At 38.1% G+C, this 21796-nt stretch overlaps 1 protein-coding gene across 12 annotated transcripts in view; it reads left to right on the plus strand.

Annotated features, from left to right (window-relative positions):
- The window catches only part of Ank2 (ankyrin 2), an 842037-nt gene that overhangs the window by 775773 nt on the left and 44468 nt on the right, over window positions 1–21796 (plus strand). For 10 of the 12 annotated variants that reach the window (XM_035451885.1, XM_035451888.1, XM_035451886.1 and 7 more), the window contains 4 exons: window positions 1457–1529; window positions 9340–9484; window positions 15463–15565; window positions 16279–16382. In XM_035451885.1, coding sequence (XP_035307776.1) covers window positions 1457–1529; window positions 9340–9484; window positions 15463–15565; window positions 16279–16382 — 425 coding nt within the window. Of the gene's footprint in view, window positions 1–1456; window positions 1530–9339; window positions 9485–11745; window positions 11758–15462; window positions 15566–16278; window positions 16383–21796 lie in introns of all 12 variants that reach the window. The other 2 variants (XM_035451895.1, XM_035451887.1) reach the window with 2 other exon arrangements.

A 21796-nucleotide genomic window follows, 5' to 3' on the forward strand; every position in this document is an offset into this window, starting at 1 on the left:
GATGTGATGAGAATACCTAACTTTTGCTAGAAAATGTCAAATATACTGGGGCTAGGGGTGCAGGTCAGTTAATACAGACCTTTCTTAGCATGCACAGGGCCCTGGGCTCAACCTCCAGTACCTCTTAAACAAGCTATGGTGGTGCACAGCTGGAATCCAGGCACTTGGGAGGTGATGACAGAAGGGCTGAAGTACAGGGCTGTCCATGCGCACAGCAAGTTTGAGTTTGAGATGAGCCTGGGGTCCATGACACTGTCTTAAAAACAACAGAGAAAAGAAAGTTTCAAGTGCACAATCTCCTGCCATATTGTGTGATCATCACGGTGCCATGTATTTATTGCACTTCTTCCCCCTTTGACTGACATTTTGTATCCATTGAGAACCAGACCATTTCCCCCTCGCCTGGCTCAGCCACTAGCAACCATGCTTTTGCTGTCTGTTTGTATGATTTGGACTTTTAAACAATTTCACAGATTAGTGAAATCGTATGATATTTGTCTCTCTGTGTCTGACTTTTTTTCATTTTGAAAATCACCGTGGTGTATTTGGGGTATAATTATCATGCTGTTCCATTCTGTACAAGTGATTCAAAAAAGTCCTGAGGCCCCTCCTTCCTAAGATGAACGTAATTTTCAATTACGACCATCAGTTATTCCAGCCGAAACTTACTGAGTCCTATCCTATTCCAAGGACTGTTCTCAGAGCTCTCGTATTAATATCCCTAACAATTTTATGAAACATTAGTTTGTGGTGTTTCAACAAGGAAACTGAAGCATAGCTAGGTTCAAGGACTTGCTGAGGCCTTGCAGCTAAGATGAGTCTAGAATTATAAGCCAAGCAGCCAGATGAGCCTGGTCTCTCATCCTTTTTACTCTATCAGGAATGAAATCATTGGATTTTGCCCCTTGGGAGCACTGGAGAAGGCCAATAAGCAGTAAACCATAACTGTAGACTGTGAATATTATAAAGATGACTAACTCTCTACTTCTGGTCCTCTAACCCATGACAAAACATATCACATATAATTTATGTGACCTATATTATTTACAGCATCTTTTTATTGGCTTTGTTTTTAGTACATTGCAAGTTTATTACTTCATTGTAAAGTTTTTTTTTTCTGGAAACATCACTTAGTTCATGTTAAAGACGTCTTGAAGACATTAGTTTACTTTTTCAATATGACTAATTACTCATGCCATTACCAGAAACTTCATTTTTCAAATGGGAACTAACTGTAATGAATTTTCTCTTGTACAATGTTCATTGGTCTTTTATCTTCAGAAAGAACAAAGGGGATTTCACGAAAGAGTAAGTTTCTAAAGCTTCCGCATGGATAAGATGGGATGGTTGAGGTCCCATAACTTGCTGCTAAGGTAGATTGGCACCTCTGTAACTTCATTCATGTTTTGTTTGATTTTATTTTTAACTTTGCAATGAATGCTTTTTGTTTTTCCAGACTATCACGGAAAAACACAAGCTAAATGTTCCTGAAACGATGACGGAGGTGCTTGATGTTTCTGATGAAGAGGGTAAGTAATAGTTTCTGCAGTCTTTGTGACAGCTGTCAAGTTCTTCCACAAGGAAACCAAAGTTTTCTTAGGGCTAAAGGTGGTAGTATAGATGACAGCATCCTAATATTTAAAGCTCAGTCACCAATTGTAGTGTACAGTATTTATTCCTGCCATTGAAGAAGTAGGCAAGTCAGGTCTACCTAGTTTTCCCCATTGTTATCTTTAATCTCTAATAACTAGTAAGACTAAGAAATGAGAAAGAAACTTCAAATTATCCATGTACTAAAAGACCTGTCTGATATAGTAGTCATTATATATATATATATATATATATATATATATATATATATATACTAATTATATACCAATACATTTCATATTCAAATGCCTTGAAAGGCTTTTAAACATTCTTCATTAGAGGTATATTAAGAAATCTCTGTTGTCTGATTAGTTCAAGTGTACAGAATACATATATATATCAAACCCAGAAAAAAAAGTCTTGGAAAATTCATTAAAGAACCTCAGCACAAAATAGTACAGTCCTAACACAATAAATCATTCTTAATGCCAGGAAAGATCAGCACTTTGACGATGGTTTTAGAGTTGAGGAACATTATCTAGTCTGGTAGTCCTCAACCTTCCTAATGCTATGACCCTGTAGTCCAGTTCTTCATGCTGTGGTGATCCTCAACCCTAAAATTAATTTATGGCTACTTTACAACAGTAATTTTGCTACTGTTATGAATTATAGTGTAAATATGTGATAAGCAGTATTTCTGATATGTGACTGATAAAGGAGTTGTAACCCAAAAGTTGAGAACTGCTCATTTAAACAGTGGATTGCAAAGTCCTGAAAAAGAATTTCTAAAAAAATGTGCTAGGCTCTCCTAGGGGTAGAGGTAAGAAGCCATCTTGAGACAGAAAGTTTCCTTTTTTTTTTTTTTTAACCTCCCCAGTGACTTTTCTTTGTTCCATATTTTTAATTTCCCTGCATTGTTTCTCCTGAGTAAAAACAAAACAAAACAACAAAAACTACTACCCTAAGATCACAGAAGTGCCACACACAGTATACAAGCTTCAATAGCAAAACCAGCATGTGAGATTTAAAAATTTATTGCCATATATATGTACAAGGAAAATTCAGTCATATCTTTACAAAATCATTGCCACAAAGGTGCTGCTGGGCCTGATAGTAATAGTCTCTATAGAAATGATTAAATATGTTTTTAGGTTTTTTGGCATGCAATCTCAAGACAAAGCTTTACATTCTTCAGTCTTATTTGGAACCAGTTTGTTTTGTTATTGGCAATAGGCACTGAGCTCTGTCAGTCTGCATAAGAATTATGACAAGAATGAACAAATGTTGGATCAATGTATGATGATGAGTTATTTTAAAAGTATTGCCAAATGCTGTAATTCTGAGTAATTATTATAAGTCTGAGCTGTGTTCTGCCAGCTGAGTTTGAGCATACTTATATGCACACCATATTTCGGTGGGATTTTATTTTTCATTTTCATTCATATGTTGTGCAGCTCTTAAGCAGTTTGGTGACCACTTTATTGATGGGGAAACGCTTAGTGATTCAGGTACCATTTAAGGGACTCAGAGTGATTGCTTTTCTTTGCTTTTCATTTTTCTTAACTACATAGAAGCAACCCATTAATCCTTAAATCTTTGTGCTTGATACTAATGTTTCTTTTGAAACAGCTTGTGTAATATAGGTAGAATTATGCATGTGTGCATTTGATGTGTGCATTTTATTAACTTGTAAGTTTAAAGCCACAATTTGCTTATTCTGGTAATAATTTAGCAACTATTATGGAGACCATCATTATAAGAATATTTTTCCAGATAAATATCTTTGTTTTTTAGGATAGAGATTTTGAGGAAAAGTAATTCTTTGATAAGTTAACATTAAAGTAAGCATGGCATATTGGTTACTAATTTATTAGTTCCAGTCTATACCTTCAGTCAAGACTGCTTGAGGTGAATGCTCACATTACCCTTCTAAGATGAGGCAAAGATATATTCACTTAGAAGCCAGGTATGTTAGCATGTACCTTTAGTTATGATTACTCAGGAGACAGAAGCAGGATGTTAACTTGAGAGGAGACATTAAAGTGAGCCTGGGCTGGGTATGGTGGCACATACCTTTAGTCCCAATACACAGGTGGCAGAGGCAGGTAGCTCTCTGTGAGTTCAAGGCGAACCTGATCTAAGTAGTGAGTTCCAGGACAGCTAGGGCTATGCTATGTGGAGAGAATCTGTCTTTTAAAAAAAAGTCAGCCTTAGCAATGCATTGAAACCCTCTCTTAAAAACAAATATATAATTAGGAGTTATAATGTGATTGATTTTTTAAAAGATAGTCAAGAGTAGAGGTAAGTTATTATGATTAAGAATGATCTTTAAATAGCATTTAGTGAGGGGATGGCTGGTGGGAGAATATTGTCCAGTGTTTAAGTGTTCCCGGCACTCATGAAAGGCAGCTCACAAACACCTATAACTCCAGCTCCAGTGGATCTTATGCTGTCTTCTGGTCTCTGTGGGCAACTATATACACTTACACACACTTACACACACACACACACACACACACACACACACACACACACAGAGCACACACTCACACACACGCACACACTTACACACACACAAATAAAAACAAAATACATATTTTTAAAAGTCATTCAGTGTGAATTTGGTGTTTAGGGGACAATGAATGAATGACATAAAACATTCTATGTGATATGCAGTTTCCAGAGATGATGTGGTATCTCTTCATAGCAAGCTTATTACATGAAAACTCAGTTTATAAATTAGATGCATTTGATTTCAAAACAGATCACTATTTTTAAAATAATTGGTAAAGGACTTATTACCTAATGCAACTAAAGTGTTTACTGTAGAATTTCTAGAAACTTCATTTGTAAGACTCTCATGTCTGCCTAATATATAAAATGAGATGTAGATATATAACTTTTAAAATCAAAATTGCTAAACAGTGACATTTGCCAGTGGTTAAAAAAGAACTCTTGATTTGATAGGAATATTGATTATTGAATAAGAGCACTTTGTGATAAGAATAATGTTTTAGTTTTACTAATAGCCAAAAATATAACAACTTTCTATTACCAGCAGAGAATTCAAGTACAGTGATTTTTATATAAATGATATATTTGAATTGTGAAAAAAGCTTTTTATGCAAAGGGTCAGTACAGCATTAGTTGACCTACCGTGCTAACTCTTTAACATTTTGTTCAGTAAATGTTTTCGTGGAACCTGCTATCATCCACATGGACATAGTGCAGTCACATATGTTTAGAAGGTGTTAGCCCATCCCCATTCTCTATAGAATCTACTGGTGGTAACCATGTACAAATACCAAAGGGTATTCATAAGATGGGTTTAGATGCCTGCTCCAACTAACTTGATATGTGCTAAAGCCATTGGTGTTATCCTCCCTTGAATCCAAAGCACAGCTGGTGAATGTGCTGTCATAATAAGAAGAGTTCTATAATTCACATTATGGGGGAATTAAAGGCAAACACAGGGTCTGCCTTCATACATGGAAAGTAATGCATGAAGAGCTGAAAGTGAAGGTACAATACCATCAGTGTTCATATCTAGAATCGGGGCCATCCACACAATCTTATGTATTTTCCAAAAAGCGAGAGATTAATCAGAGGGTGTACCAGGTTTTAAGAAGTAGAGAAAGATCAATACAGGGATCTTAATGTAGGAAAGTGCAGCAGAGTGATAATGAGTGGAAAAATAATTCAGTTATTCTGTTGCATAACAACTTTGGGTTTAGTTTCGAAGGGTCTGAATTTTTAGCTGAGTCTAGAGAAATTGGAATATCATAAAGGTTTCAGTTAATGATTAAAAAAATCTGCTTTCTTGAATATTAATCCAGTTGTGGTCCACAGAAAGAGGGTGTTTTATTGGGAACTGGAAGAACTCATGTATCTGAGAGTAGAGAAAGCACTCACAGAGAATGGTGGCAAGTGCAAATGGCTTATCTTTGAGATTCATCCATCAGTTAGTGAACAGCTCAAGTATGCATCTCCACAAGTGCCCTGGATCTGCATGATCTATCGAACATGAGAACTTCAGAATGGCAGAGGGTTGAGAAGAAAAACTGGGAAACAAGTTTCATCTCTTACATGCTCACTTTTGTGAGCACTTAGCCTCCTTCTCATTGCAGCTTTCCCCATATTTCGGTAGAAAGGGCAAGGGCTCAATGATATTTCAGAAAGTCTCTTTATCTGAGCTTTACAGAGGTTATCACCATAGTTAATCCACACCATTTAGCCTTAATTTATCCCCAGGTTTTTAATGTCTGTGTTGGTAAGCAAAATCAATCTTACTGTAAAAAAAAAAAAAACACTGCAGTATGAGCCCAGTGGTGATGGCACATGCCTTTAATACCAGCACTTGGGAAGTAGAGGCAGATGGATCTCTATGAGTTTGAAAGCAGCCTGGTTTACAAAGCAAGTTCCAGGACAGGGTTGTTATACAGAGAAACCCCATCTCAAAACCAAAACAAAAACCCAACAACAAAAAACAAAACTACAGTATGCTGATGCCTGACAATTAGTGGGAAGGAGCTACCCAAAATGTGTCTGGAAAAACTGTAGAATATGCCGGGCATTGGTGGCACACGCCTTTAATCCCAGCACTCGAGAGGCAGAGGCAGGTGGATCTCTGTGAGTTTGAGGCCAGCCTGGTCTCCAGAGTGAGTGCCAGGATAGGCTCCAAAGCTACACAGAGAAACCCTGTCTCAAAAAAACAAAACAAAAACAAAAACAAACAAAAAAAACCCTGTAGAATACAACAAAAGTGACCTCATTAATCTGAGATTCATCATTTTATTAAATGAATACATCTGTAATTTAGGAAGACATTGTTCCAAGTACAGGAAACTCACATTAAGTTTGTTATATGATGCAGGAAACTAGTTGTGTTTGACCCTTCTACATCAGATATGTTAATAATAGAAAGTATGTCACTGTACAATTATTCTGTAATAGCTAAATTATGCAGAATAGACTGTCTGGGGCTAGAGAAATGGCTCAGCAGTTAACAGCACTTAACCACTTACAGAAGACCTGGGTTTGGTTCCCAGTACCCACATGGTGGTTCACCACCATCCCTAAACCTACTTTGGCCGGATCCAGCAGGCACATATGTACACACACATGGATACAGGCAAAATAGTCACACCCAAAGAATAAATAAATAAAGTAAATATAAGAAAGACCCTCATCTCTCCCATCTCCGTCACTAAAAGCATGGAGACAGCTGCACTACTCGCCATAGAGAGAGTTTGTGGAGAAGCATGTTGATAGGGGGTGAAGTAGACAAGGAAGAGATGCTTACGGAAAACTCAGGCGCAGGATTCTTAGAGGGGATTGAAATATGGATGTGCAGTTTGACCAGGATCTGAGATGGACCCAGTTGTGAACACCTTATATATAGTATATGAAGTCTTTGAATTTTTAATAATATATGGCAAATGGGACATAACAGGGGTCATGTAGGAATGGCATTTCAGACAAGAGAGCGTGAGAAGAAACACTCAAAGTAATAGGAAAAGGGCCCAAAGAGATTTCTGTCAGAGATATCATGGAAGATTGCTTTTTCAAAGAAGTCAACTCTTGGTCACTGTTTAATTACTAAAATCAATTAATAATAGCAAGGGTCTCTTTAATTAGTTTGATTACAAAGGGAAGAGGAGACCAAGTATGATGTAGAATAGGGCTTAGTGTTTACTAGAGGGAGGGAGAGTCCTTCATGAGATTGGTGGCAGAGGAAGATTATAGATGAGGGTCTAGACCAGGCTGACAAGAAGATGGGGGGCATAGGGTTCTAGAAATGGAGATAAACAAGCATGAACTCCCTCTACTTCTCCTGATACACGCTTTCCACCACTCAGTGTTGATAGGTAATACTGAACAATAGTATTTTTGGTGCAAATATTTGGAGAGAAATTGCATATAATATCAAGATTTGGCCAGAGACAAGTACCCCTCCTATTAACAGTATCAGATGAGATTCTAGATAGTGTGACTATCACTAGGGACTTTGGGTCACAGTCACAATCTATTCCTAAGGCTCACTATGGGTGTATCCAAAACTCTGAAGCCTCACTTTTAATTAACCGAGCATAGCAACTGCTGGAGGCATATCACACACACACACACACACACACACACACACACACACAATCAGAAGGCAGAGAATTGGGGAGAATATTAAGGACAGACACTATTTCATGAGCTTAAAGTGATCAGAGGGTTTCAAATAGTGCCTTGGCCTGTCACTAGAGTTTTTAAAAGGATATATTTTATTTTAAATATACTGTCCAGACAGCTTGTTCTCTATTTGTAACACAATTCCATCACCAGAAGAGAGGAAGGTTAGAAATGTGTTCATTCCCAGGTTCTGCCAGATCATCTGTAGTTTACTTACTGCCCTGGTCTGTCAGGGTGGAATTTTCCAGCTAGACTCTGCCTTCCCTCCTCTATCTTTTCCTTCCACTTTTATGAACCTTCTGCTTCCCACCAAGACAAAACAAGAAAGAGGTTGAGTAAGAAAATCTAAAATGTGGGCCCTGTTTTATTATGAAGCATTGAGAAATTTGAAGGCATAAGTAATAGATACTTATTTTGAGTCTAACTTTGTTCCCTGTGACCACCTTGGGATCAGAACTGGAAACAGGAGAAACAGGTTAGCATTTGAAAACTAACTGACCCAGCAGGTGGATGCAGGGTGCCCCAATTTGGGTAGTAGTAGGGACTTAAGCCAAGTTCGCTTGTATTGGAACTTCTGAGTGGGGTCAGGGAAGAGGGGAAAGAGGAAGCATGCAAGCCAACTTTTGAGTGTTAGGTGATGTTTGGCTTCTTGCTCCAGTGATACATAAGATGCAGCTCTTGTTATGTAATAGATCTTGCATTTGACATTCCCATCACCCTTTTCACACATGAAAATGGGTCACAGACTGTCTTCCCAGATGTTAATAAAACTCTCTAAAACAGATTAGGCTCATGCCCAAGCCAGAGCATGCCAAGATTTTAGTAGTCCTGTTCTTAGAATTTATTTTTACTTTTGTGCTCTTTTGCTATTGTATATATTTAATCTTATAAAATATTATTATCGTATTTGTGACCAGCAACATGATTTAGCAGGTAAATTGCTTTCTGCTAAGCCTGACAAACTGAACTAAATCCCAGCTCTCACACAATGGAAGCAGAGACCATGTTCCTCTGATATCCTTTTCATGTGTACACACACACACACACACACACACACACAGAGGCACACAAACACACAGATACATACACACAAACACACTAACACACACATACACAATATATAAATAAAATTAAAACCTCTCATTTATTATAGAAAAATATACGTTTCTTAGCCTACTGTCAATGGCACAAAGAGACTATTAGTACTGGATTTTGTGCAGAATTATTGAAGGTACTGAGAGAATTCTAATAGTCTACACATTTGGCTAATCTTTAAGCTGAACTAGTCATCATATGACAGACATAATAAAGAAAACCCTTTCAAGGTAGCCAAACAATTACAATTCAGAGAATTGTTTCTTCTTGGTGCATTGTAGGGCAATGAATCAAATACTATCTCTATTAGCTTTAGCCCTTTGTAGACATATGCATGAACCCTGTTTCTTCCTGCTGTGCAGTGTTTTGCTGTTATCCAAGATGCTGTATGAATGCCCTTCATAATTATGGGCATATTTTGTTGCTGGTATGAAATTCAACAAGTAACTTCCTTCACTCTCCTCTGATTGCCTTAAGGTGATGACACAATGACAGGCGATGGGGGGGAATACCTTAGGCCTGAAGATCTCAAAGAACTCGGTGATGACTCACTACCCAGCAGTCAGTTCCTGGATGGCATGAACTACCTTCGGTACAGCCTGGAGGGAGGGAGATCTGACAGGTATTCACCAACCTTTCATTGAATGTCAGACACAAGTGCTCACAACACATTTAAAAAAATGTTTCCCTCTTTTCTCTTTTTCTTTTGGTTTTTAGAGATAAGGTCTCACTGTGTAGCCCAGAATGGCTTTCTCAGATGAGTCTCAAACTCCTGACCCTCCTATTCCTAGCTTCCTGAGTGTTGGGCATGCATTATAGGCAGGTACACTATGTACCACTATGCCTGGCTGACCACTTCCTTTTTTATGGAGATTAAAAAATGTAGACATGGTTATAGAACACTTATGGGTAGTTTACCACATTTGCCAGTTAACATGTTATCGCCTTCATTTCTCTGATATTTTAAGTAGTGCCCATTTTGAAGGACTGGAAACTAGTTCAGAGACACCAAACAATATAGTACAATCATCCAACTGCTACGAAACTGGACAAAGACAAACAGGAGTCACTGCCTTCCCAAGTGATGTATTTATCAGCTGCCACATTGTTCTCTAGGGAAATTCTACGCACAGTTTTGCCTGGCCGATATGTTTAACATCTCCAGATACCCTTAAGTCTAACTTAACTATTGGTGCTGTTATTTCTGTGTGAACAAAATTATGAAGAATAATAGAAAAACAAGTGCAGAGGGAAACTGCTCTGGAGTTAATGTTTTCATTTAAAAAAAGAAGATAGGATCTTATGAGGTGATCTGTGCCCATAAGGACCTGACTATTTATAGACAAATGTGAAGAGCCTTTCTCATATTCTGCACTGTGAGATTCAAGGTACTCTTGGCTATTACTAGCTAATACACCTGGTGCTTGGTACTCTCAACAGCAAGATGAATAAGAATATTCTGGGTATTTCTTCAGAAGTATGGCTGCCAGCCTGGGTCACATATATGCCTGTCCATGTTGCTGTAATGTCTTTCCCATCAACAGTCACATGCTCATAGGACAAAGCTCACTCTTTTGTTGGCTATGTTATGAATTTCCCATGTTTACAGCTTAAGGAATTATCAATTCTACATTGATAATATACAAAAGCAAGCTACTTGGAGGCTTTTCCCTTAAGCACCAGAATTCCTTCTCTCTTTTTTCCCCCCTCTTGCCCTTTTCTTCACTTTTTTCTTTCTTTTTTTTTTTTTTACTGTGGTAAGTTAATTCTTGAGCTGTGCATTCTGGTAAGTCCCAGAGGTACCAACCTGATTAAAATATGTTCACTGAATTCACCGCCTAAGAGAGACCCTGAAAGGCCAGGATGGAAGAGCACAGAGCGCCTCTGCAGGGCTGAGGCTTGATCTTCCTGACAGATAGAAGCTCAAACACAGGAAGAATGCATAGCAGTGATGCTAGGGAAGACAGGGATACTTAACTGTGGGGGCAGCAAAGCTTACATTATCGGTGGCACACTGGTGCCTTGGGCTGGAGTGGGAGTGTGAAGGGAGGGAGCTGTACCTGGATTTTATAAGAATCCCTCTACAGAGGACCATTCTAGTGCCCACTGGACTAGACCACCCAGCTGCTTAGTGCTGTTTGCTGGGTGATTATGCAACTATGAAACTCTAACCCTGGGCTAGTCGTGGAAAGAATCCAGCAGTGACAATTTTGAAACGGGCAGTGAGATTTGTTGGTTAGTTTTATGGAGCATTTGAAAACGAAGGGAGGTGACTCCCTGCTATTGGTGGCTTAGATAGTAGGTGACCCTTAGGGTCAGCGTAAGAAAGGAGGAGCCTGTGGGGGGTTTGGGGGGAAAGGTGACTGAGCCTGTGTTCCACACATCAAATTCTTGTCCACTGACAGATTTCGATTTATAATCTGAGATTCTTAAAAGACTATGTTTTAACAATAAAAAAACTTCTCTGTAGCTTTGTGTGAATTCACGATAGTGTGCACTTGATTATGTTCAACCAAGGAACAATTCATTTTCATCAGTTTCTAATTATTAAAAAAATACCTGATTCAGTCACATTTCCTTTTTTTCAAACTAAGATTGGAGAATGGTAGTGTACTTTTTATAGAATAAGGAGGTGGATGGTTTGAAATTTACCAGCATATAAAGATGGAGGCTAGAAGCAAACATTACATGCTATGTTTTTAGGGTTCCACCTGCATCTCTTGGCCACCACATGTACACACTAGCCCAAAACAGAGTATGGACAGCATCTCATTTTCATGTTTATTAATTACTATTTCACTTTTGCTTGAGCAATTTGGCACACCACTTTTTTGGTAACCATTCTCCTTTTCATTATTTCTTTATTTGGTATGCTGTCAGTAGTACCATCCCCAGGTAGGTATTACATGGCATGAAACCATGGCCTTCCTGTACACACACGCATTTCCCTGCTTCACTGCTCACTGCGTATGTATGCACGTGCATCCATGTGTGCGTATGTGTGTGTGTGTGTGTTGGCCAGAATTGCTTACATCTTGGAATTATGGATTTTTTTCCCCTTTGATCTAAATTCAGTAACTGCTGGAGTTAGTCTGTTACTGGAACCACAGTGCCAGGAGATCCAGGCTTAACTCTGACTGTTACAGTGCCACCTTGTGGCTGAAGACACAGAGGCATGGTTTCTCCCATACAAACTAAACAACCTACGTATATATGCACTTGGAGAAGCTAGAGAAAATATTCTGTTGCCTGAAACAAGCATGTACAAATTAATGCATACTGAACAAAAACACAGTCAAATTACAATCAGCTAGCTTTTAGTTCATTTATTATTATTATTGCTTACAGGTTAAAAATACTGTCCAAATTCAAATATAAAACCCCAAGTAACCAAAAAATCACAGAAGCTTCTTCAGCACACTGAACATTTTGTGCATTTACTTGTTCAACAGGGCTTCAAACTCTATAAGTTGAATGTCTAATAAATTTTATAGTTTAGTAAGATATTAATTATTACATTTATTCAAACCCATAAATTATATGAAAGGAGGAAAGTGTGAATTGAGTCTTTCCTTGTATCTATAGCTGCTAATCCCTCAACTGAACAAGTAAAATTTAATTTCTCTGGATATATTATTCTCTGTGTATTAAGTGAACAGGAGTCCCTGCTCCCCAACATAATTTTTTAATGGTAACTCTGCTATAAAACATTAGAACTTTTTCGTAATGTTTTCCACCAAATGTGGACAGTTCATGACTCAGAAACTCAAATTATTCCAAAAGTTTTTTCTTGTTATTATTTTACCAGAGAGAATTATGTCTCTGCTGTTAGAATATCTCAGCAATATTTTCTCAGGGTGAAAAGAACAGTTAGGAAACATAAAGTTTGATTCACTATCCAGTTAGCATTTCCCTACAGTCAGCAGAGAAAGCACCATAGGATCCTCAAAGAAATGAACACTCAGATAGTGGTCTTGCCCATTGTCTCTTTTGCAATCACCTTTTGTGGCTAAGTTGTCTTTTTTCCTTGTTAGCTGTTTAAGCAAGATGAAAATGAATAAAAACCACCAGATTCTCTCTCTACCTTCTCTATATCAATTCAGTCGAGAGACAGACCCAGTATTCAGGAAGATGGCAATCACAAACTCACCTTCATCACTGGTGCTAACTGTGGGATGGGATATGACACTTAGGGCCCATAAGCTTTTTCATATCATGCTCTTCAGGCAGACCTGCCAATTAGTCATTGTCACTCCAGTGGTCACTGAGACCCAGTGCCTTCTGTCAAAGTTTAGGTATAATACAATTCTGACAGCTTTGTCACAGGTTTTATGTGGAATACCTTTATTACCACTGTTTATTCCCATCAGTATACATTTTCATTTTAAACCAGAATTTCTTCTCTACTTAGGGTGCATTAAAAGGTTAATTTTTCCTAGCAAAAGAGCTGGCCTTTTGAATCAAGTGTTCTTCTTACCTGGTTCACATCTTTTGCAGTATGAATTCACATACAGCTAGCATCTTTATTATGAAAAGTTATAGTCTAAACATTTAGATTATACAACCATGGCTAGACATTATATACCTAATAAATCTGGGCCCAGCTGAAGACGCTCGATGGGAAAGGTGATGGAGTAGACACTGTTGTTTCGTGAGGTTGGCCCTCTGCCTTTGGCCAAAGTCAAAACAAAATAAAGAATAGAATTTAAGTACTACTGGTGGACTGCTGCTGGGTACAAAACACACTCAAATGTATCTCTGCTTCCTCTGGGTTACAGCAAGGAATAGCAACATTTTATTCCACTAGTGGGAGTACACTTTTGTTACATTAAAAGATTATCATCCTTATTATTGAATTTCTGTCTCAGCCTAAATTCAAGATCTCATTAAGACCCCATCAAAAGCCAACTCCACAGCCACAAAGCCAGCTGTAGTATCAGTTGCTGCCTCTTGCTAGGGCTCAAACTTCTGCTGATTAATTGCAAGGCATCCAGGCTACCTGTGCCCTGTGTTAAGACTCTCAATCTACCCCAAAAGCCTGTAAAACTGTAGATAGCTGAGTTCAAATTATATTTTGATTTTATTTCATTATAAACATATAGATTTATGTAGGGAAGAGCTTATACAGCCAATAATCAATTTCTTTTTGTCGTATCACTTACTGTCTAAATGTGAGGTTCTGAAAACCTACTACTGACAAAACATGGGAAAATGTCACCATAAAGAATCCTTCATGTAATAATGTTTTCAAATAGCTGGTTTTCATTGACATCTCATGTTTATCAGAGAGCGTGAGTAACAAAATTTGATGCATTTTCAAGACTAAGGTGTTTCTACTAATCTACATGCTAATTTTCTATTTAATAAACTTAATGTTAGTATTTCATTCAGTCCATAATTCTACAGTGCTTCATTGATCAATATCTACTAGGCTTGCTTATCCTTTGTGTTACCCATTTGTGGTTTTTGGCTGGCAGTTTGAATGCAAACTGTTAATTCCTGGGCTATGCATAAAAATCTTCATATGACACATTATTTCAAATATCAATCTGTAAGCTAATCGTGGTAGCTCAGACCTGTAACTTCAGCCCTCAGGAAACTGAGGCAAGTGTTCAAGGACATTCTGGGCTACATAGTGAGTTCCAGACTAGCCTGGATGACACAGAAAGACCCTGTCTCAGGAAAATAAAAGGGATAACACCAAAATAATGTCCTTTGATTGTACATATTGAATAGAATGAGTGCAATTTTTGCCCATTGCATTTGAATCTGCAATTAGGAATAACAAAATTCAGATTTATCAAAAATATAAGGTGTTACTTTTGGTGTCTGTTGGCAGTTTGTCTTTGTGTTAGTGTGTATCTGTTTTGGGCTGGTGCTGAGTTCCTCTGCTCTTGCCTCTCATCCCCATGGCAACCAACACTCTTTAGAGCTTCCTGCACTACACACAGGGCATACAAAAGGGACACTGCCCTCCTCTGAAATAACAGCATTGTTGGACTCTCCAGAGATAAACAAGAGGAACTCCACTTCCACAGGAACCACACATCTGGCTCCAGTTCATTTCACTCTGTACCTTCCAGGGGAGGACACTGACATTCAGCCATTCCCCGTGTGGAAAGGAAGAGGAAGGGGCATGGGAAGAGAATAGAAAATAAAGGGCAAAAACTGAAACCTGCCTTTTCGTTCTACTTTTGCTCTCCGGCCGCTGTCTTCCTTCCATCAGATATTTTTTCCCACGGCTGCAGGGAGGTTATTTAGCAAGGATTTCAGAATTATTACCTGTATAAATTTCTTCTGCTGGCAAATAAAAGACAGTTGCTGGTTTCAAACATTTCTGGAAAGGCAACAAATCAGATTAAGAGTATCAAATTTACCTTGTGGGTTCCCTTGTGCCCTTGCCTTTCACTGTTCAGCCAGTCTGAGGATGCGTTTTTAGCTGTTGGGTGGAGGCGTAGGGCCACTCTGAGACCTGTGTCCCCTGGAAGTTGCACTGTTAGCTAATAGCACGCTTTTTTCACTCTCCTGCTCGGCTCATTTCATCTTCCCAACCCTCCACCGCTGTTGGTTTATGATCATGACCTCCTGCCAACCTACCAGCCTCCGGTCCTTCAGTTCTGACAGGTCTCACACTCTGAGCCATGCTTCGTACCTGAGGGACAGTGCCATGATTGATGACACGGTTGTGATTCCTGGCCACCAGGTATGTGACTTTCTGCCTTCATGACTGCTTTCTGGATAACTTTTTCAAATGTCCTCATACCACAAATATCCCGAGGAAACCTGGTGGGGGTGGGAGTCCAGAGGGAGAAAGAAATAGAGAATGACAGAAACCTAAATTTATTCTTAACAACAAAAAAAAAATTTAGGGTGAGAGATTTGACGGTGCCCTACAATATGACAAATGTTCACTAGATTTTTCACTGAGCATTGCCCCCTACCCTCTAAATAATATACTGTTTCTTTTTTTGGCCATACTTTCTTCAGCCATAGTTCCTCTATGGAGATTTTCTACAAAGATTTGTGTTGTGTAACTAATATCTCCATTATGAGATAAAAATGACCCAGGCATATTTACATGATGAATGGTACCTTGCAAAGTACATTTTGTTGCAATATTTAAAGTAGCTATGAGAAAAGGCTTTAAGTTTACTTTGGAACCTTTAATTTTAGGTATAATTTTATTGCTCGTGATGGATTTGATATAGGGAAATGGATGAACAGGGGCTCTCTTCAAAGTACTCTGCTGTCATAATATAATTCAGGAGGGAATTATAGAAGAGATAATTTCATGGTGTTTTTAGACAAAAATTTCTGTCATAGCACCTCTTGTTTTTGTGCTCTTTCAGAACTCACTGTATTTTAGTTGAGTTTTGAAGCTTGTTTTCCATTAAATCTGATGTTCTTTGTGTGTAGGTGTCAGCTCTAGCCAAGGAGGCAGAGAGGAATTGTTATCGTCTGAGCTGGGGCACTGAGAACTTAGACAACGTGGCTCTTTCTTCCAGTCCTATTCATTCAGGGTGAGTGAATAAATATTATGTATCCAGATCAAGAGGTAAAAAGAGATGAGGAAAGTCACAGCTTTGTCCAGTAGCTTTTCGGAGGAGGTGACTTTGTTTCAACTTGTGAATAATGTTGCCTTTTCCACCATGGTTCCAGCTGCACCAGTGAGACAACAAAATGGGGTTGAATTCAGCATAGGAAAACTAGTGTTTTTAAAGTAGTGGGTAGCAACAATTAGCTAACTAACTGGACTAGAATCACCTCCTCACTGATTGTGTGCCATCCTTTAAAAAGAGGCTGGGCCAGCTGCTTGTTTGAAAGTTTCAACCTGCTGAGATTGAATTGACTGGATTTTGAAATAAATGCCTTTCCTCAAATATGTATGCATTTAAAATAATGGTTACACACACACACACACACACACACACACACACACACACACACACACACACACACACACACACTGATCCATAAACTCAAACTCAAGTAGGGATATGAATAAAAAGATTTCACATCCATGTAGTCATTTTCTCAGCTGTCTTTTCAATGCCTTTCACAGAGTGGATACAACCTGCTTGTCACTCCTTTAAAGTTAAAGCTTTTAAAATCATTAGACTTTACCTAGAAACAAGTACTTAATAGAATATAGCTTTTATTATTTCTGCATCCTCCTTATACACATTTCACATTTCTCAAAACTCCAAATAAGTTAAACAAAGTGCGCCCCAAGTCTTCTGAATGACAATACAAACACATTCAGCCCACAATCCCAATATGGACTTGTTTCTATCATCTATGGGTGTCACTATTGTAGTGGTTGAGCAAACATGGGGCCACAGAGGACTTTAGGGAGAAGCAAGATTACCCTTAGAAAGTTAAGGATTCCAAGAGCTGTGCTGTTTGAAAGTGACATTCATATTAATATATATGAGTAGCATTCATCATGTCTTATAACACTGATTCCTTATTAATCCACTCATCATGGATCAGGTTCATAAGTAATAGCTGTTAGATATTTTTCAGGGATCTGAGTTTTAACCCACTTAAAATGTAAGGGAAAGGCGACTGACTTTTGGGTAAAGAATAGTGAAGAAAGCTTGTGATTATATCTAACGTATACATGAGGACAATGCTGCATTAAATTCAGTAGTTGTCTTAACTTCGAGCTGCATTTTCTACCACTAATCAGTGCTAGTTATTTACTTTCCCTCTATTTCATTTTTAAGAGATGTCCTTGGCTAAGAAGAACTGGGCCAATGATTACACTCTGCTTCCTGCACAGATTGATACATTCAGTATTTGGACAAATGAGAGGCTTGACTTTTTGTTATTATTTGAGTTGCCCAACTGACTCCTCATGAATCCAAGAAACAGTTATTATTAGAGGCTCCCATCTAATGTCATAATAGTAAAGTTTGTGCAACTTTATTGTTGCACAAAAATGTGAACTTTACAATTCTTTGTAATTGCCTATATGCATAATGAATTGGCTGATGTAAGGCAGTTTCCCTAACAATAGCTAGTTTTACAACTCAACTTTATATATTGCCACTTTGAAAGTCTTTGTAGTGTTTTAATGACAGCCAGATGTTATTAATTAAATACCAACTCATGAGGTGTTAGAATATGATACAGTACAATAAAGGCCTATGAAATTGATCGTTTAAAGCATGCTGAAGACAATTTTGTTGTGAACCTTGCACTATACTTCAAAAAAGTCATGAAAGATGTATTCAAAACTGTTTGCTCAAATCACAGACTGTTTGAGGCATAAGGCAGCCAAGTGTATTTTGCATGGGATAGCATAACGTAAACGCTTATGGAAGCACTTCCAGTGTTTAATTTAGCTGTTCATATTTCTTAAAATATCTTGGGAGTTCTTTTAGATCCACAAAGGCTGGTTCTTTCAGATGAAGAAGATTGTTTTCTAAAGTAGCAAATCAACTGATCTGGAAGGATGGATTTCTGATTCATTGAATAAAATATACTTCCACATGTTAGCAAACATTGGAACCTATTAAATCCTGCAGGCATGGGGTTAATGAATCACAGACTCCATGGTGAAAAGAGCAGTGACGAGTAGGACTATAAAGTGGGACTAGACATTAGGGATGAGGAGAAAGACCACAATGCTCAAAGTAGGCCATGGTGTCTTGGGGAGAAGCACTAAGATCATGTTTGCCAAGATCTTTATTATCCACTATTATCCAAAGAATGTTACCTACTTTGTTGTAGACTGTATGCTATCTCTGCCACAGAAGCTATCATTTAAGCTATTCCTTTCCAGTTTGTGTTTCTTCTGCTATAGCCCAACGGGGAATTATCTTATTTAAAAAGTATTGGAAGAATTACAAATGGACAGCAGTTGAATCAAAACTACATCTACAGTATCTAAGACTTTGTATTTGCCATTATAATATCACTTGGTGTTTCCTAGCTTCTCTGACACTTAGTATTTGCTAAGTGTTCCCACAAGCCAATGCTAATTAATGCTTCACTTTCATATCCAGTAATTAAGTAACTTCCCCAGGTTCCTAAACTGGGAGGAACTACGAAGGCCCCAAAGCTTGTTCTTCTCTCAGCGCATACAGAGTGACATTTTAGTTGTATTTGCATAGAGTGATATCTTACTTGTATTTCCATCTCTTTTTTTCAGTGAACACTGTGTTAGTATATGAATTAAATATTTTAATCAAAGTCACATCTGATTTCATTCTTTATATTTCACTTATCCACTCTTTCTCCATGCTAAATTATCTATTCTGTTGCAGCCGCGCCTCTCCATGTCTTGATCGTGACAACAGCAGGTGAACCTCTGCGTAATTCCTTCTCTGACCATGTCCCTTGTTCTCCTCTCCTTCGCCATCTCCTTCTGCATATGCTCTACCTCAGGATGCTTTAGTGTTGATGATGTCTAGTGAAACATATACAGAGGCTTATGTTCTCCAAATCAAGACAATTGCTCACTTTCCCTATGAAGGGAAAGTGGGTCTATTTAGTACCAGTAGGTACCATGTTAGCTGGATCAAAATTAAAACAGACTCCTGTCTTGATCATGGCCTTAACATCTCAGCTTCTTTTGGGAGGAAAAGTGCTACATCCAACTGAAATATTATGTTCCCATAATTATGCAAATTGGCAGTGCTATTTTGAAGTTTTATTAAAGGTTGTGATTTTTGGTAGCACTCAGGCCTTTTTCTTCTTTGTTTTGCTTTTTATCTTGCAATATTCTAGGTGAGCCAAAGGCTAAGGGCTTATTAATAGTACATATCTTTGCTAACTCAGTTTTAAGTTCAACCTTTTGATATTTTGCAATTGTGCTACGGAATGAGTTATCTGCATTCTAAATATAGCAATCATTCTGTATTATTTAGATGAAGTTATTTTTAAAGTTCCTTTGGGCTACTGATTATAGTATTTTTATTCTTTGGTCATCCATGATGATAATATGGGTTATTCCTCTAAAAATAAGACAATTCTATGTTTTCATTCTTTTAAGGGTCTAAGCATCCTTTTATGTCTTCTCAGGCACACCCTAAATATTGTATTTCTATTCATGACTACAGTGATTGGTAATTAATTACTGAGTGATTTGAACAAATTTGAACCACCCTTTTCAGTGTCATTTTTTTAATCAATGTTTTGGTTTGTGGGATTTGGAGAACTAGTAAAGGACAGGGGAATGATGGAGAAGGAAGCTCCTGGTGTGGTTTCCAACAGCACCACGAGTCCGAGTGGAAGTCAGGACCTCTGCTGTGTACATGGCATCACTGAAGCACCCTGATGAATCTTTTCTTCTGTCTTTCACCCAGTGACTAACTCCGAATGCTGCAGTCTCCTCCCTGTTCCCAGCTCATGGTCCTAGATGAATTAAATGGAAATTTTAAGTATCAGTAACTTTGGGGATGGACAGTACAGTTGTTTGAAAAGTCAGAATCCTTGTTTTATGCTGTCTCCTCTGAAGCATGTACCTGTTTAGCTAATCAAATTGCATATTTATCAGCAAGTCCTCTGCCTAATAAAAGTGAATTGTGTTTGCTTTTATTCCTTTTTAAATTGTGAAAACATAGTATCTCACAATTTAGAAAACTTCAGAATTTCTACTTTGCATGACTGCTGTCATTTGAAGAGTCAGATGCATCAGAGCCAATGTCCCCTGGTTATCTCTCCACCCTCCCTTGTAGTTTTAAGTCAGAAAGCATCTATTTAACCATGGGTTAAAAACTACATTTATTGAAGCAGTAACAGTTTGCTTTCCAATTAGGAATTCCTCCAGAAAATCTAAAATCAAATATTCAGGTAGGTTGTCTGATCTAGTTAGCCATAACTGCATCAAATTTGTAATATTGGGCAGTGAGTTCAGAGTTTATTCACCTAAATCTTTGAATTCATGCATATGAAAACAAAAGCTAATGAACTTGTCATGTTTCTTGACTGTGGTTACAGAAATAATTCAAAACAGACATGGAAAGAACATGGCAGCACAGCACCCTGTTCTGTAGTAAGAAAATCCTCACATCCTGCTTAAAGAATCAATTTCATGAGGCAATCATAACTCTACTGATTATATTAAAACCCCTTAGCACAAATGTGGGTACATTGAAGGCTCTCAATGAGTATTTTTTTTTACCGTTTTTTAGGTGATGTATGATGTACATTTTAATGAACATGACATTAAAAAGATAAAAGGCAGAAAAAGAAGATAATGGGAGCAGCCATTTATTGAATCTGTATTTTTTTTACCCACACATCATTTATTTCTCCCTATTACTGTAAGTGGTGACAGGATCAGCACCCAGGGACAAGGAAGCTTCCATGTCACACGCCAGACTGCAGAGCTGAGCTTCAGTTTGCATCCCATCTCCTTTGTATGTAGCTGTCTTCTTCGGTTTCCTTCAGTTCCCTTCATCTGTAAATGTTTGCAGGGACCGCATTGTCTCACTTCCAGTGTCCCTCAGAGGTGAGAGAATTATATTCACTCAGTTCATTCCAGCAGGCTAGCTGACACATTCCAGCATTGCATGAGTTACTTCTCCCATGCTCTCTCCTTTCCTCACAGTCCTTACAAAGAAAAGGCTCTTGCAGAGTTGGCAGTTGCTTTATACATAGCAGAGATGAACTGGCTTCCCTTAGCCATCCAGGTAGTGCATCTTTCTGTATTCTTCCATTTTTAGTAAAAATCTCCAAATGCTTACCCAGTTTTGTGCTAGAAACCATTGGGATTGACTGGTTAGCTTGCTGGCTTTACAAGTAGACCTAGATATGAAATCCAGGCAATGTTTCTCTTACTCTTTCTATGTAGAGGAGAGGTTCTGGGAGTACACAGTGAAGTTCAGTCTTAATTGGTCATTTGACAATTACATTATGAGGCAAATTTGCCTAGAATGTTTAACTTCTAGGTTAACCTTACAATAATACTCTTTGTTCCTTC

Source organism: Cricetulus griseus (assembly GCF_003668045.3).
Source record: "Cricetulus griseus strain 17A/GY chromosome 1 unlocalized genomic scaffold, alternate assembly CriGri-PICRH-1.0 chr1_0, whole genome shotgun sequence".
In the NCBI taxonomy this organism is placed as follows: domain Eukaryota; kingdom Metazoa; phylum Chordata; class Mammalia; order Rodentia; family Cricetidae; genus Cricetulus; species Cricetulus griseus.